Source organism: Ochotona curzoniae, unplaced genomic scaffold (genome assembly GCF_017591425.1).
Source record: "Ochotona curzoniae isolate NIBS_2020 unplaced genomic scaffold, NIBS_Ocur_1.0 contig_46, whole genome shotgun sequence".
In the NCBI taxonomy this organism is placed as follows: domain Eukaryota; kingdom Metazoa; phylum Chordata; class Mammalia; order Lagomorpha; family Ochotonidae; genus Ochotona; species Ochotona curzoniae.
Window position 1 is genome coordinate 2,103,880 of NW_024466340.1, and position 16,247 is coordinate 2,120,126.

Genomic DNA, 16,247 nt, shown 5'->3' on the forward strand with positions numbered 1-16,247 from the left:
TAATACGTGGTTCGTATTATTGCTTAAGTAGGTCACTCCTTTTTATTGCTAACTAGTAGTTCCTTGTGTGGGAATGCCACAGTTTGCTTATCTCTTTTTAACTGATGGCTAGAAAAGTCATTTATTTATTTATTTATTTAGCTTCTGTAAATATTTTAGTTCTGAAAATAGTTAGGAGTCTCACTTCATAAAGAATTGCCAAACTTTAAGTAAAAAGTAGTAGCAGCTTTACATCCCACCATTTACCTATGAGTTCTAAGTACTCTATATGATTGCAGTATGTAATATAACCATCTTTTAAATTTTTTACCCCTTGTAGTAGTGTGTAGTAGTAACTGTGATTTTGATTTGTGATTCCTTGATGGTTAAAGAAATTGACTATATGTACATATTAAGTTGTTTATATATCTGTTGTAGATTGTTTATATCTTGTTCAATTAAAAAATTAGGCTTTCTTATTATAAAACTTCAAATATTCTGGCTACAGATATATTGGCAGATAAATGTACTGTGGATTTCCTTCTAACTTTTGGCTTGCTTTTTTTTCCTCTTGTGTATGAAGAGCAAAAGTTTTAAATTTTAAGTGATCCAATTTATTACCCTTCTTTTCTCTAGTTTTGTAGATTTTGTATCTTAGAATTCTTTGTACTCTAGAGGTAGCAAGTATTTTTTAATTTATTCTGGAAGCTTTGTAATGGTATTTGTCAGTTTTGAGTTGTTCCAAGGACATGCTGTAAGTTGATTTGTATGGTGTGAGGTATGGATTTTTGAGCGGCTGTGTTTTATTTGCTAATTTTTGCGTGTGTATTTCTAGTTGTTTCACCATCATACATTTGTAGACTGTTCTTTTCCCTTTGAATTATCTTGACATATTTGTTAAGAACCAGTATAACCTGCATACATTTCTATATGTTCATGTATTTCTTGACTTTATAAATGTTTTTTTTTTTTGAAGTTAAAGATTATTTATTTGAAAGTCAGAGTTTCAGGGGGAGGGAAAGGTTTGGTTCTCTCCCCAGGTGGCCTCAACAGCCTGTCCCGGAAACCACAACTTCTCCCAGATCTCCCATAAGGGTTGTAGGGGTCAAACCCTTGGGTCATCTTCCTCTGTTTTCCTTGACACGTTAGCAAGGAGCTGTATCAGAAAATGAATAACTTAAGACATGAACCCGTGTGGGATGCTGGCCTTGCGGGTGATGGCTTGACTGCATCACTGCATCACTGACTGCTTAAATCCTTGTTATTACCATATTTTGATTACCAAAACCTTTTTACGTCTTGAAATCATAGTATATTTTCCAAATTTGTTCCTTTTCAAGATTGTTTTGGCTGTTCTGGCTGCAGAATAAATTTTGGAGTCAGCTCATCAGTGTGGGAGTTTAATTGGGATTATGCTAATCCTCTGGGTTGAATTAGTGGCAGTTGGCATGGTTACAATTTTGAGACTTTCGAGATGTCTGAATGTGGTCTAGCTCATTTCTTTATCTTTATTTTCACTCAAATTGCTTTATAGTTCTTGATGTATGAATCTGGAACATTTTTATGACATTTCCCCCTAAGTAGTTCTTGCTCTTTTTCTCTTAAATTTTATTTTAATATTTATTACAGAGCTGAGGGAGTAGCAGACCCGAGCATGTGAGCTTTTAATTCTGCTTAGCATGGAGAGGGTATGAGGGGTAGTGAGATGAATGTTCTTTACTCCTGTGTTCACCATGGGGGTGGGGAGAAAGTGTGCCACTCCTTGTTATCACCCTGTACAGTCCTTTAAGGCCGCAGTGTGGCAAGAACGCTCCAAGGATGTAACTTGGGTGGTCTTGATTGTTCTAAGAGGTTGTTGGCTTTGTTACACAAGAGGTGTGAAATTCTTCTAAGGTCTTTTGTGTTTTTCTGCTTCAGTGTGTTCACAGACCTAGGTGCCTGTTATAGAACCTGGCTTGGAATGCTGTTGAAATTGTCTTCCCCATTTTTGATGAGGTGCTTGAAGTCTTTTCTGGCTTAGATGAGTTCTCTGTCTGTCTTTCATGTTCTTCTGGGATTGCTCTCCATTCTTGCACATATGTCAGTACCTGAGGTGGCCCAGCCCTGCGACATGTGCTCCAAGATCAGACCACATGTCCATGTACTTTTCCCTGAGGTCAGGGATTTAGTGCAGAGGCATAGTTGGGAATCCCCTTTACCTAAGGATCTTCAGACCTTGTTCTCCTGTGTGCCACGTGGTGCAGGGTTGGACTCTGGTTGCCTCTTTCACCAGCAAACACATGTACCAGTGGATGCAGCTGCCTGATCAGTCTCACCTCCTCAGCTCTGGCTGGTGCCCCGGGCCTGGTTCTCCTGTGTGCCAGTGGGTGCTATGGCCCAAGAACCCCACTAGAACTGCCCCCGACCCTAGCTCTCTTCCATGAGCAGATACTTTGGTCTGACCCTGGGAGGCCCTCAAATTCCCCTTTCTGATCCACCCTGTTTCAGCACCCTTGGTTATCAGCAGGTGCAGTGGCCTGGTCTTAGAAGCTCCCAGAAATCATTTTATATGTGTCAAATGAACCTGCTTTGGGTGGCTCCATTGCAACCTGTCCCCACTCTCCTGGCCCCTACTGATGGGTGTCCACCTGCCTGCCTGGTCCTGGCACCCCATGAGTGAGGCAGTAGAGATGGTGGTGGGGTGGCCCCAGCTGGCAAACACCCTTGATTGTAGTGTGGACACTCTGTCCTATTTCCCAAAGATCTTAAAAAAAAAAGATAAACTGCATTGGCATACTGATATAGTGAACATAAATTTGTCATTAACTAGGTCCATTGGCTTCCTCATGGTTGGTGTTCCATGTGCATTTGGAAAATTAAAGTACTGTTCAAGGTGTAATGCTTTGCAAATGTCAATTTGGTTATGTTTAGTTGATACTCATATTCACGTTTTCCATATTCCTATTCATTTTCTGTTTATTGATTTGCTGAGAGGAGGCCTGTTGAAATCAGCAACTGCAATTCTGGATTTCTCCTTTTTTGCCTTTAAAGCAGTGCCTCTGTTCTTGTTTCAGGTATTTTGAAACACTGTTATTAGTTGCATACATATTTGAAACTTTTTATGTCTTTTTGAATTTAAATTTTTAGTAATGCAATTTTTTTTATTCCTGGTAATAGTTATTCTGCTGGCATCAACTTTGTTAATCCAGCAACTTCAGCTCCTTTATATTTAGCATTTGCATGGCAAAGCTTTTTCTATTATTTACTTTTAACCTGATATCAGGATAGAGATGCATTAGTAAGGAGCTGGGTCTATAGTGAAACAGCCAGAACTCAAACCAGCATTCTTTTGGGATGCCAGCATTAAAATCTATGGCTTAGGACCAGGTGCGATGGCCTAGCGGCTGAAGTGCTTGCCTTGAACACACCGGGATCCCATATAGCTGCCGGTTCTAATCCCGGCAGCCGCACTTAACATCCAGCTCCCTGCTTGTGGCCTTGGAAAGCAGTCAAGGATGGCCCAAGACCTTGGGACCCTGCATGCATGTGGAGGAAGCCGGAGGAAGCTCCTGGCTTCAGACTGGCTCAGCTCTGGCCTTTGCAGCCCCTTGGGTAGTGAATCATTGGACAGAACATCTTCCTCTCTGTCTCTCCTCCTCTCTGTGTATCTGCCTTTGCAATAAAAAGAAATAAGTCTTTAAAAAACAAAGGAAAAAAAGCTATGGCTTAACTTGGTGTGCCAGTGTTGGTTCCTGCATAGTTTTCTTATTTCTAGTGATCTTCTCTCACAATTTCCAGCAGCTGTCTTTCCCGCATTTGTTTTTCTTCTCTTGGGAATCCTAGTTCTGCAATGGCTGTTGTTCAATGTCTAGAAATGTTCATTTCTTATTTTCACCCCAGTTTTCTAGTTGTTTCTGATGGGAGGACAATTCTGGTGCCCCTCACAGGTGTCCGGCTTGTGCATTTACCTTATCCTGCTTCAGGGTCGGCAGGCGTGCGGTCAGGTTTTAGGCTGTCCAGTTTAAGTTGGAGTTGTGGTTGTAGTGAAAACAGCCACAGACAAAATCGAAGTAAGTGGGCATAGTTGTGTGCTACCGAAAAAACTTTACAGAAACGAGAGGTCAGCCTGAAGGTCACAGTTTGATAGCCCCTGGGCTAGCTGACAGAAATAGAAGTGATATTAAAATTGTGAAATCTTACTGTTCGAAGGAATCTCTTGGGAATGGTATTGCAATTTTGAAAGGAACTTCGTAAAATATAATGTCCAGCTTGCCCTTTGATCTGGAAGCTACTCTTCCATAATCTCATCTGCTATGGACTGGCTTCTTAATGCGTTGTCCCCCCCACCCCCCAATCTATGACTCTCAGTCAGGCTTCTTTTTCTTGGGGGAGCTCTCTCTGTTGTTGTTGTCTTAATCACCAGTTTTTCCATTTGGTTCTTTTGTTATCACATGGGACTTTGCTGAGCAAATCTAATTAATCTTCTGTGTATCAGTCTTTCATATGATAGGACTAGGGTTTTAAATAACTCCTGACTCTTAACTACATATTAATTTCATTCAAGTATGTTTTTAATTGTGTGACTTTCTGTTTCCACTGCATCTTTTTTCTTGGTGCCAAGATAATTTGATGAGGAAAATTGAATGTGAGGTTGTATAGCCTGTAGCCATATGACATACTTAGATTTCCTAGTTTTGTTTCATTTTGTCTAAATTCTTCTGAAAATATGAAGCTGGGAGCTAAAAGCAATATTGATTACTGACTTAATGAGTTTGAGATGGCATACATTTTTGGTAATTGTTTGACATTGTTCAGTTGTGTTAAATTTACGTAAACCTCTGAGTCATTTTCACTTTGAAGAAATTTTTTGTGTGTTGTGTGCTTTTAGTGCTGTAATTTTTGAGTTCATAAGTGTAAATCAGGGAGTAAAAAGGAAATTCTGCCTGAAGAGTTTATTAATGGATTGGTAAAAGTAAGTGTTAAACAACACCTTTTATGTAAGGTCATTTCTTCCTATGGAGAACACTGCATTTCTCACTTCATGGAAATGACTAGTCAGATGAGAGCCCCAGTGCCTTGTCAACAGCCCCTTTGCAGAGACCTCAGGCCAAGGGGAGTTTGAGCAGAGCCAGATGGGAGGGAGCCTGCAGCTGGAAGAGTGTGTCTGCCCAGCTGGAGCTTTAATGTCTGAAATGGAGAAAAGAAGCAGACAATAGCATGTTATTTTAATACATGATAAATGATTTTTTGGCTTTTGCAACACAATTTATGAGATGCTAAGGCTAGGAATTTGTCTACAATAAGTCTGTAAAGTGATATAAGTGAATTCTCAATAGTAGTGGTAAATTTGTAGTAAGCACATTTTGTTTCTATATTTCACTAGTTTTAGGTTGGTTTCTATATTTCACTAGTTTTAGGTTGATTTCATTCCTTTTTTTTTTGAAGATTTATTTGTTTTTATTGGAAAGGCAGATATACAGAGAGGAGGAGAGACAGAGAGGAAGATCTTCCCTCCCCTGGTTCACTCCTCAAGTGGCTGAGCCAGTCCCGAAGCCAGGAGCCTCTTCCGGGTCTCCCACATGCATGCAGGGTCCCAAGGCTTTGAGCCATCCTCGACTGCTTTCCCAGGCCATAAGCAGGGAGCTGGATGGGAAGTGGAGCTGCCGAGATTAGAACCGGCACCCATGTGGGATCCTGGTGTGTTCAAGGTGAGGACTATAGCTGCTAGGCCACCACTCCGGGCTCTGTTTGCTTTATTTTTCTAGGCGGTTTACTAAACTTGATCTTTTGAGCATTTTACTGAGTTTTATCATTTCAGTATCAATATTTAAAAATTTCCAAGAACTTTTAGTTTTCTTTTTTTCTGAAGTAGGATTTTATTCTTTTTTAGTGGCAATATTTTATCTCTGAGAATATGTCTTTTAGTTTTCTTTTCCCAGTGAAGATGCTTTCCTGTTTGCTTTTGTCTCTCTAGTTTTCAGTGGGTTTCCTTAACTATTTCATAATTTTTGGTTGATAAGGCTTAGGAGCAATGAACTGCTTGAAAATTGAGTGTGGGAATTAGGTGGTCCTTTTCATTTGGAATCTTGTGTATTAGTGTGTGCAGGTTTTTTGGTTTTGTTTTTTTGTTTTTTTTGTTTTGTTGTTTTTTTTTCTGTAATTGATCAGAGTTTACAGACAGGACTTGACTTTCCCATGTTCTGCTAGGGGATGAAGGCCTAGCTTCTAGCTTACGGGGTACTGGGAGATGGTCGTGGGTCCAGGGTTGCTGGCCTTCATTTTGTCCATACTGACCTGATGCTCTGCATGCTCACTCTGCTTATGTGCTCTCAGTTTGCATGTGTGCCCTTGTGCCCCAAGGCCTTCTGTTCTGCTGTCTTCAGAGAATTCTGTTGCAGTGATTTTCTGGGATGAGGAAGAGGCCATAGCTGGTCTCTGTTGTGGGGAGGGTTCTTTGGCACTTGATTGCCTTTGAAACAAGTTCTCAACGAGTTTCCCTTATTTTATCTCCTGTGTGCGGCTCAGCCTGATTTTCAAAGATACATGTATCTCAAGCTCCTGAGCTGAGGGCATTCTTTGTCATTGGGTTGTGTCTGTGTTTCTACTTTTTCCATGTCTGAAATTCACCTTTTTTAAAAAAAAAAAAAAGAATGTGTGAGTCTTTTTATAGCATTTGCTTCTTAGCTTCCAAAAATTCTGATGCTTTTACTTCTGCGTGTTCTACCTACTATTGTGATTTTATGTTTTAAGGACAAAGAAAAACAGCACATAGAAGCATATTTCTTCACAGGCATGTTAGAGAGTTGCAAGAGTGAAAACAGATGTGTGTGTTTACTCTGGCTTTACCTGGAGTTGATTAGTAATGTTTCAATGAAAGTTTGCTATTGTGTTACTTTTCTCCTTCCTCGGAATCTAGTTGACAGGTGACTTTGTTTACTGTACTTCTGCTGTCCACTACAGTAGTAACTGTGTCTCAGGGGGAAGTGAGGTTAGATACACTTGGAATTTCCTAGTATGTTACTTTCTGTCCCCAGTGTTCACAGCTGCTTTGCTGCACAGCATCAGAATGCTGCCCAGGATGGATGTTAATTGTTCTGTAGTTTGAGGAATCATTCTTTCAACTTGTTTTTGAAGATTTGAATATTTTCTAGTGGCCTGTCTATTCCCACTGATTATTTAAAGATCTCTAACAAGGATTCTGTTTCATTTACAAGTTACCTTTGTGAGTGGGATTATAATTGGGCTGGGCCAGGAGACTTGATTCATTTATAGTATCTAGGTCATCCCTCTCACTTTACGGGTCCTGAAGCCAGTGTGCTCTGAGAGGGAGTTGATTCCCTAATATTATACAGGTAGAGAGTTGAGAAACCACAGTCTGGAAGCCAGATTTTCAGCCAGTGTTGTTTCCAAGGTGTTACATCCTGGGCTCATCCTTCCTGGTCTCTGATTCTTGTCTGTGTTAACTGTGAAAGTGTGTGTCCTGTCGGCCATTAGGGGTCTGGGTGGACTCCTCTTCTACATGTGATACCTCAGGAACAGCGCATTGAGAATCAGTCGCGTTAATATTGTGAGGAATTACATCCTGATTTTGTTGTAAACTACTTGTCGTGGCATTCTGTTTAGACTAAGGGATTCTGCCAGTTTAATTCAGCTTTTGGAGAACGCTGACTACTTATTTTACAGTTGCCAGCTATTGCTGAGCAAATTTCCTTCTAGTCTGTCTCTTAAACTGTTATTTTTTGGTTTGTTTTACCTACTGTCATAAGGTTAGTTTGTGTAGCTACTATCTTTCAGGAATAGCATTTTATAAAAGAGGGCACATTCTTATCCGAATGAAATGTAGAAAGTGTCTTCTATTCCTGGGTTGGTATGTGGGCACTTTTAACACTAGTTTTCTTAATACCTCATGAAGACTAAAGAAAGATTCATGAGCTTTCTTAAATTAGAAAGTATGGCCAGAGCTCCTCTAGTCATTGCTAAATTGAGTTGATGACAGTTTCTTTGTACTATTTTATAATGCTCCAGGACTCATTTTTACCATCAGGTCTATGAAGCAGCATGGCAGGGTGGAAAGAATTTATTTTTAAAAGTTGGTTATGATTTCTGCCGATATTTTGGATCTGCTATTTACTACCAACATACCTAGGGCAGAATATTTAACTTTTTCTTAGTCCTAGCTATTTGGTTGTAAAGATTAGGAAGAAAGCATAAAGATTCCCTAGTAGATTACTTCATGTCAGAAATTAAATAGGAAGACTCTTCTATAGTACTTATTAAACAATAAGTGTTTAATAAATGATGATGGTGGTGGTAGTTCTACTGGTTTTGTTCCTTTTGTACGTTGATTTAATGTAATTATAGCTGGTTTTTTTTTGACAGTGAGAATGTGTTTTCAGTATAACGAATGTAGAATCATTTTAAAGGAAATCATTAGATAAATTGAGTTTTGGAGACATACATTTGTCAGTAATTGGGAGAACAGAACTTGGAAGTGGAATTGATTTTAGCTATAAACTATCATCTTGTATATGAAGTTGTTAGAATCTAATTGAATATAAGTCCCTAATGGGATTTTTTTCATGAATCTATTTCAGTATGATTAAGTTGTCTTTTCTGTTATCAAACATTAATTCAAAATGTAAAACTAAGTCTTTGAATATCTATTTTATGCTTAGCTTTCTCTCTGGGGCTTGATTGGAATTTCGTTGTTTGGTTTTTCAGGGAAGACTGATACAGTGTGTTAGCTGTAGGGCAGGGGTGGGCAGTCTATCCTGCTAAGGGCCATATTCGCTGGCATTATAAAATTATCAACTTAAAAATTAGCCTGCTATAGATTTATTGAATTTCATGTCTTGTTTGCAGTCTTCTTGGCAGGGCCAGGGCCAAATGATCTTATGGCCTTATATGGCCCAGGAATAGGATATTCCCATCCTATGCTTTCAAGCAAATTGTGTTTAGAAAATGATAGGTCAGTTTTCAGTTCTTTTGACTAAATTAGTCATGGAGTGATTTGGTTTGTAGCCTTGCATTTATAATACATGACTTCCTTGAATAACTCTGTTAGAGCGTAGAGCAGGTGGCAACAGGGTTTCTTTGCCTCTGAGATCATAGAAGTGCTGAAGGGAAGCCAGTGGAAGTGCTAGGATTAGGAAGCCATCTCATGAGTCAAATCCAAATATTTGTCTGCTGAATTGTACAGAATGTTGTAGGTGAACATGTTCTAGTAAGTAAACTGTTGAGCGTAGATTTTATTGTACTAACTCATCCAGTGCTTAAATCTCAAATATATTTTTTAAAGATTTATTTATTTTGATTGAGAGATCTGCAGAAAGAGAAGGAGAAACAGAAAGATCTTCTATCTGCTAGCCCACTGCCCAAGTGGCCTCAGTGGCTGGGGCTGAGCCAATCCAAAGGCAGGATTCAGGAGCTTCTTCTGGGTCTCCCACGCAGTTGCAGGTCCCAAAGCCTTGGGTCATGTTCCACAGCCATCCCAGGCCACAAGCAGGGAGCTGATGGGATGTGAAGAAGATGGTACAAAAACTGGCACCCACATGGGACCCTGGCAGATGCAAGGCGAGGATTTGGCCACTAGGTTCTAATGTTTTAAATATGGTTGATACCAATATTATTTATATTTATTGGTCTGTTTTTGTTTCCCTTCTGCTCTTCTCTCCACCTTCTCTGTAGCTTCTCAGGCCCGGAACACTCTTTGTCTAGTTCATGTGATGAGAGAAGTAGGCCTTATATCTGAGTGTTCTGATTTCAGTGCCTTTTTGTTGTTTTATTTAGTTTACTTTCTTGATGCTTATTTATAGGTTGAGGTTAAGTAATCTTTCTGAGTAAGAACACAGATATTTTAATAAAAAATTTTATAATAGAAATTGACAAAGGGTAGGAACAGGTGACTCAGAAGAAATACTATACGCTATGCAGTTATTCCTCATTTTATCAGCGGAGGATTGATTCTGGAATCTTTGTGGATGCCAGAGTTCCAAAGTGCTCAAATCCCTAATTTGTGTATTGGTATTTGCATGTTAACTGTATACATTTTTAAATGATCTTAGATTATTTCTATTGCCCAACAGAATCTATGTGTTGTGTGGACAGTTGTACTCTGCTATTTGGGGAATAATCCAAAAATAAATCTCTACATGGGGACATCATTGCAGTATTTTTTCTTGAAAAATTTTTGCCATATTTGACTGAATCCACTGATGTGGAACCCTTTGATATAGGGTCAATTTATATCATCTTACGTACATATCCAACAAGTCTGTGAGTAGGTACTGTTAGCCTGATTTTACAGGTGAGGTAGCTGAGGATAGCCTTCAAGTAACTTACTCTGGGTACTTGTTACTTATAAGTATAAACCTGGGGTTCAAATGTAGGAAGACTGGACCTAGATTTGCCTCTGATGAAATAGGTGGGGACAGTTTGCCTCATGCAGAACCAGGGCTATACGTAGTACAAGAATATTCCCTTTTAGGGCAGATATTTCTACACTTGCAGTTTGGGAGGAGATTACTTGTATTGAGAGGAGACCATCCTGAGTCTTGAAATGTCATTTTCTTTGTTCTGTTTCAAAAGGATATTCATTAATTATAACAGCTATGATGATGGAGAAAGTGGGAGATTGTCCAGTGTTATGGATTGATTGTTTTCTTCAGTGTAGAATATGAAACAAACACCAAAAATAGTTTTTGAGCAGTAATTAACTGTACATGTATAAAATGTTTATAATGAAAACATGGGTTATAAACCCATGCAGTTCGGTTATGACTTTTAAAATATACATGCATGGTAAAATAGGAAAAATTAGTGTAACATACCAATGAGTATTTCTAGTGTCATTATGAGGTATTTTGTAAATTTTTATAGGTTGTGTGGTACTTCCCAGAGGAAACAAGTGGCATAGAGAAAGGCTAAATGATGCTAATATCAGTTTTATGAGAAATATTAATTAAAGCCTACATTATTGCAGTATTATTATTAAACTTCTTAAAAATAAATGTTTTTTATTTGGGTTAAGTAGAATTTTTTTCTCATGGTTTCATTCCTGTAGTTTTCAAGTGTTTTTAGTTGTGTTGCTGTAGAAGACATATTTTGAATTGACTTTGTCAGGAAGGAGATGAATCATGCATGTATGTAGTGCAATAAAGTTATAGTTTCTGTTCTCTGTTGTAAGATTTTAAAATGTTTAAAAATAGACAAAACTTCATTAGGGAATTGTTACAGAAACAAAGTTTTTCTGAATGCTACATGTTAAATAATATAAGCACATTGCTAATAGTTTTATATCTATTTTGTTAGTACTTCCTACCTTAATAGTCGCATAGTCTTTTGGTGTTCAAAATGAAGCAGTATGGCACTGTATACTAACTGCTTTCCCCATTAAATAAAAAGCATTTCAACAGGAGCTTCTGTGTGGAAAGAAATGAAAGAAATCCTTTGAATAAAATTGTATCATTTCTGCAGGTTAAGTGTCCCTTGTCTAAAAGTACTTGTTACCAGAAATATTTTGCAATGTTTACATAGATTCTGTTGATGGACATCTTTAATTTGGAAATCTGGAAGGCACCAAAGTTTAGATTTTAGGAACCTTTTTGATTTTGAATCTTCAAATGAGTGATGCTCAACTGTACAAACTTTTAAATTGTTCTAAATGTAATTTGAACCAAGTAAGGACTTAAATGGAAACTTGTTTAAAGGGAAATAAAATGGCTTAACAGCAAATACTGATTATCAGTGTGTTTAGATATTAAATATAAAGAGCTGTGTGTTAACCTTGATAGAAATTAACTCACCCCATTCACCAGTGTAGGGATCCTCCCCTTTAATGTAAGAAATCCTTTGATGTGACATTTACTGTAAACATCTTAGTTTAATTTTCTGTATTGAATCCTGCCTTTAGAGGTTTGTAAGTTAAAGGAAAACTCAAAACTATTTCAATGCTTTTATCTTTTTCCAGGCTGAACTCACGGGAATCAAATGGCGTAGGTACAATTTTGGAGGGCATGGGGACTGTGGACCCATAATTTCAGCCCCAGCCCAGGATGATCCAATCCTGTTAAGTTTCATCCGCTGTCTGCAAGCCAACCTGCTGTGTGTATGGCGTCGTGATGTCAAACCAGATTGCAAGGAGTTATGGATATTCTGGTGGGGAGATGAACCCAACCTAGTGGGTGTTATACATCATGAACTGCAGGGTAAGAACTTTGTTTTTATTAAAAACTATTTGCATCGGATTGTTTTGGAATGGGGTAAATCTGAAGAGGTTATTAAGATTTGCTTGAGATCCCAAGTGTTTAAAAGCTGTCTCTTTATAAAAAGCAGCATCCTCAGTCTTACTGTTCTGTCTCCCACCTTTACAGTTTCAGACTCCCTAAATCTTTGCCGGCTGTGCTGAAAACCAGACCTTGTAAACCCCATTATTAAAGGAATATATTGTGTCCCCTGAGTGTGTTAGGGCTGGAAATATTCACTGTTTTTAAGTGATAGTGAATTGTGGGCTCTTAGCAAAACAGTGACAGGAACAGATTTTTTTTTTTTTTCCTTACCTGTGGCTGTTGTGGTTTACTGCCAGCTGAATTTTTGGTTGAAAACTAAAGAATGACACAAAGTTTGTGTGAGCCTCACTGGATAGAATTATGATATTAGATCATATTTGAGAAAAATTAAAGAATTTGACCTGGACTTGGTGTAGCCAATTTCCTTCCTGCTTTTTTCTGCTTCTCCTGTAATTTGGTGATTCTAGGAAATATTGGCTCCAGTACTAACTTGTTATCGACAGATTGCATTTGATACCTAGACACTCTGAATGTAAGTTTTGTTTTTTGGAAAAGCTGCAGGGCAGGTGTTGTGGCACAGTGAGCTAAGCTTCCTGCTAGGACACCTGCATCTCACAGCAGTGCCTATTTGAGTCCTGGCTGTGCTGCTTCTGATCCAGCTTCCGTAGCGCATCTTGCCAGAGCCAGGAGACGGTTGCCTGGGACACCTGGATGGATTCTGGCTCTTGGCTTAAGTTGCTGCTTCTGGTTACCACAGATTGATTATCAGAGGTTATTTCATTAGTATTTTTTGAATAATTTACCCAAGTGTTTCTATAAAGTATGCCAAGGATTTTTCCTGAGTCAATGTTAATTCCAACCTTTGGTTAGAGTATCAACTCTTTTTCAGTTAGTGTCTTAGAGCCAAGTTTTTTTTTCTCCAATTACTCTTCATTTTATTAACTTGTGGTTATTCTTTTAAAAGGAGTAAAGCTTGCTTTAATACATTGGAGAGTCTGTTCAAGCTTCTAAATCTGCCTGAAACATTTTCTGCCAACTTTCGCCTGACACCTTCTTTCTTCCGGGCTTTTCTTGGCAACTCTCTTCTCTCCTGTGATAGCTCCTGTCACAGCAGCAGGGGGCAGTGAACCAAAGGATGGTCCCTTTGTCTCTTGAGCTTAATACCTTTCTCCTGCTGTTTTCAGTATACTTGCTCTATAAATATAGGGCCACATTTTGAGTGACATTACTGATTTAGCTGGTTAACTAGCAAGATCTCAGAACTTAGGTTCATTTCAAACAAGTTAGCAGGTAGCTGTAAAGCAAAATTAGCATTTTAGAACAATGGCATTCTGTTTATCAGAGCTAAAACAAAATAAGATATCTCCTACAATATACTTAGCGCATTGGTTTGCTTAAATACCAAAATATGTACTTTTGTTCTTTCTGAAAAAAATGTTCACACGTAGAAGAATGTAGGTTTCCTCTTTTTGTTTCTTTAGTTTTCATTTTTGTTTCTATTCATCTTTTTTCTTTGCTGTATATTATTCCCTCGGTTCTAATTTTTCGTCTGACCTTTGTCAATGGCACAGATCTGATTTTATAATGATGAGGAGCCCAAATCCAGCTGTTAATTAGGCTTCTTTAGTTGGTGTGCAAAGTGATTTATTCACACCAATAAAGATAGAAATAGCTTATGTTATCACGTTCTAGACTTTGTGATTTACTTAAGGGAAAGGTGTAGGTTATTTGTAATTTTTTAAACAGTGAGGTACTTTAAATAGTATGTGTTAGATTCCTTAAGGACTTAAATTTTTTGGTAAAGATTTAAGCAAAAATTAACTTCTAATGTTATTTTTAAGAATACAGGAGTACTGCGTTTTAATTAAAAAATTAGAAAAAGCATAGAGCCACATAATGAAGATAATGAAAAAAAAACATGTCTCGAGAGTTTTAAATACTTGATGGATTTATATATAGGTAAAATTGTTGTCCTAGTGTTCTGTAACTCAGACTTTGTACTTACTTGTCAATATATTGACTGTTTTCTCATGAGAATGATTACTTTTAGTTTTAATTTTTTGCCTTTTGAGTTTAAAACCAGTGGGAACTGTTATCCACTGTTTGCAGCCAGCAAGGGATTATAGTGATGGAACCGTTCAAACTTTGTTGAATGGACCTGCTTTTTTTTTTTTAACGTGTTGAAGTTTAGATTATTTTCCCAAATGATATTAAGTGTTCATTTTTGTCGTTTTAAGTTGGAAGAGTAATTATGGTTTAACCTAATATTAGGGTATATTTAAATATTTAATGAGAAAACTTAATGCCATAAGGACAGCTTTGTTTCAAGTGAGAGGGAATAAGAGAAATCATCATGAATAAGTGGGGCATGCATGGGAATGTGCTGATTGGTAGTCAGGTGAATTGGGGATTTCTTGGAAACAGTTTCATTCTCAAATATTTTAATCATATTATTTTTGGTAAAATAAATCTTAGTGAAATTCTGTCAGTAGGTTCCACCTAAGATATCCGAACCAAGCTAGTTTAAATTTAAATTATAAACTAAAACGTGTAAAAGGAGACAAGTCTTAACAAGGTTTAAGTGTACTGGAAAGATGCTTGGGTAATGCTGTGTAACTTAACCGCAGAAACACCTGGCTTACACCCAGATTTCATAATTATGACTTCTCTGAGCCAATTCTAGCCTTAATACCTCATGTTGAAACTATTGTTTATTCCATAATTAAAACATTTATTCTTGGTAAAAAAGTTTTTTATTTTTATTTGCAAAGCAGAGTTAGAGAAGGAAAGAGAGAGTGAGCTTCCATCCACTGCATCACTTTCCAAATGGCTGCAGCTGCTGGAACCGAACTGATCGGATGGCAGGACCTGGCACCTTCTGGGTCTGCCACATGGGAACGGGGGCCCATGGATTTGAGCCACCGTCTGCTGCTTTCCCATGCAGTAAGCAGCTTGTTGGATTAGAAGCGGAGCAGGCAGGAGAGAAACTTGTGTTCATATGGGATGCTGGCTCTGCAGGAAGAGGTTTAGAGTACAATGTTACAGTGCTGACCCCAGACATTTGTTATATATAGGAAATAAAAATTATTTATTAGGGACTATAATGATAGTAGTACCATAAGTGAAAAATGACAGAATTATTATTCACAGTATAAAAAGCAAAGAGTAGCGCCTGCTGTGGTAGTCTGGTGACTAAAAGTCTTCACCTTGCATGTGCCAAGATTCCATTTGGTGCTGGTTTGTGTCCCTGCTGTTCCATTTCCCATCCAGCTCCCTGCTTGTGGCCCGGGAAAGCAGTCGAGGACGGCACAAAGCTTTTGGATCCTGCACGCATGTGGGAGACCCGGAAGAGGCTTGTATTTGATTAGCTTTATAATCTTAAACAGTATTATAAAAAGGTTTATTCTAAGCTGAATGAAAAAGATATTTTCTGGGAAAATAATGACTCACAGAATTGATAAAAATGAAATTTTTGGGTGAAACGTCATTTGCTTTGTAAATTTCTTCCCAGGAAAAAGTTGGATTCTGAACATTTTCTACCCTGGTTTTATATCTATCTTCCTTATTAGTGGTGAATTTATGAGTCACTGAAATTAATATCTGAATTGGGAGAACTTTTTGTACATTATTTGGACTCATGCTTTAATTATAGAATTCTGGTGAATTGTGAAACAAATGTTGTCATTTGACAGCATCATAGGTTAGTAGTGTTTTATACATCAGCATTTATTTTACAATTAATGTTTTTAAAGATTTATTTTTATTATGTTTTATTGGAAAGGCGGATATACAGAGAGGAGAGACAGAGAGGAAGATCTTCCGTCCGATGATTCACTCCCCAAGTGAGCACAACGGCCGATGCTATGCCGATCTGAAGCCAGGAGCCTCTTCCGGGTCTCCCACGCGGGTGCAGGGTCCCAAAGCCTTGGGCCGTCCTCGACTGCTTTCCCAGGCCACAGGCAGGGAGCTGGAAGGGAAGCGGGGCTGCCGGGATAGAACCGG

At 38.2% G+C, this 16,247-nt stretch overlaps 1 protein-coding gene across 3 annotated transcripts in view; it reads left to right on the forward strand.

Moving 5' to 3' along the window:
• The window catches only part of MED13L (mediator complex subunit 13L), a 210,022-nt gene that overhangs the window by 20,123 nt on the left and 173,652 nt on the right, over nt 1–16,247 (forward strand). For all 3 annotated transcript variants that reach the window (XM_040986937.1, XM_040986938.1, XM_040986939.1), the window contains exon 2: nt 11,927–12,164. In XM_040986937.1, the coding sequence (XP_040842871.1) occupies nt 11,927–12,164 (238 nt within the window). The remainder of the gene's footprint in view (nt 1–11,926; nt 12,165–16,247) is intronic.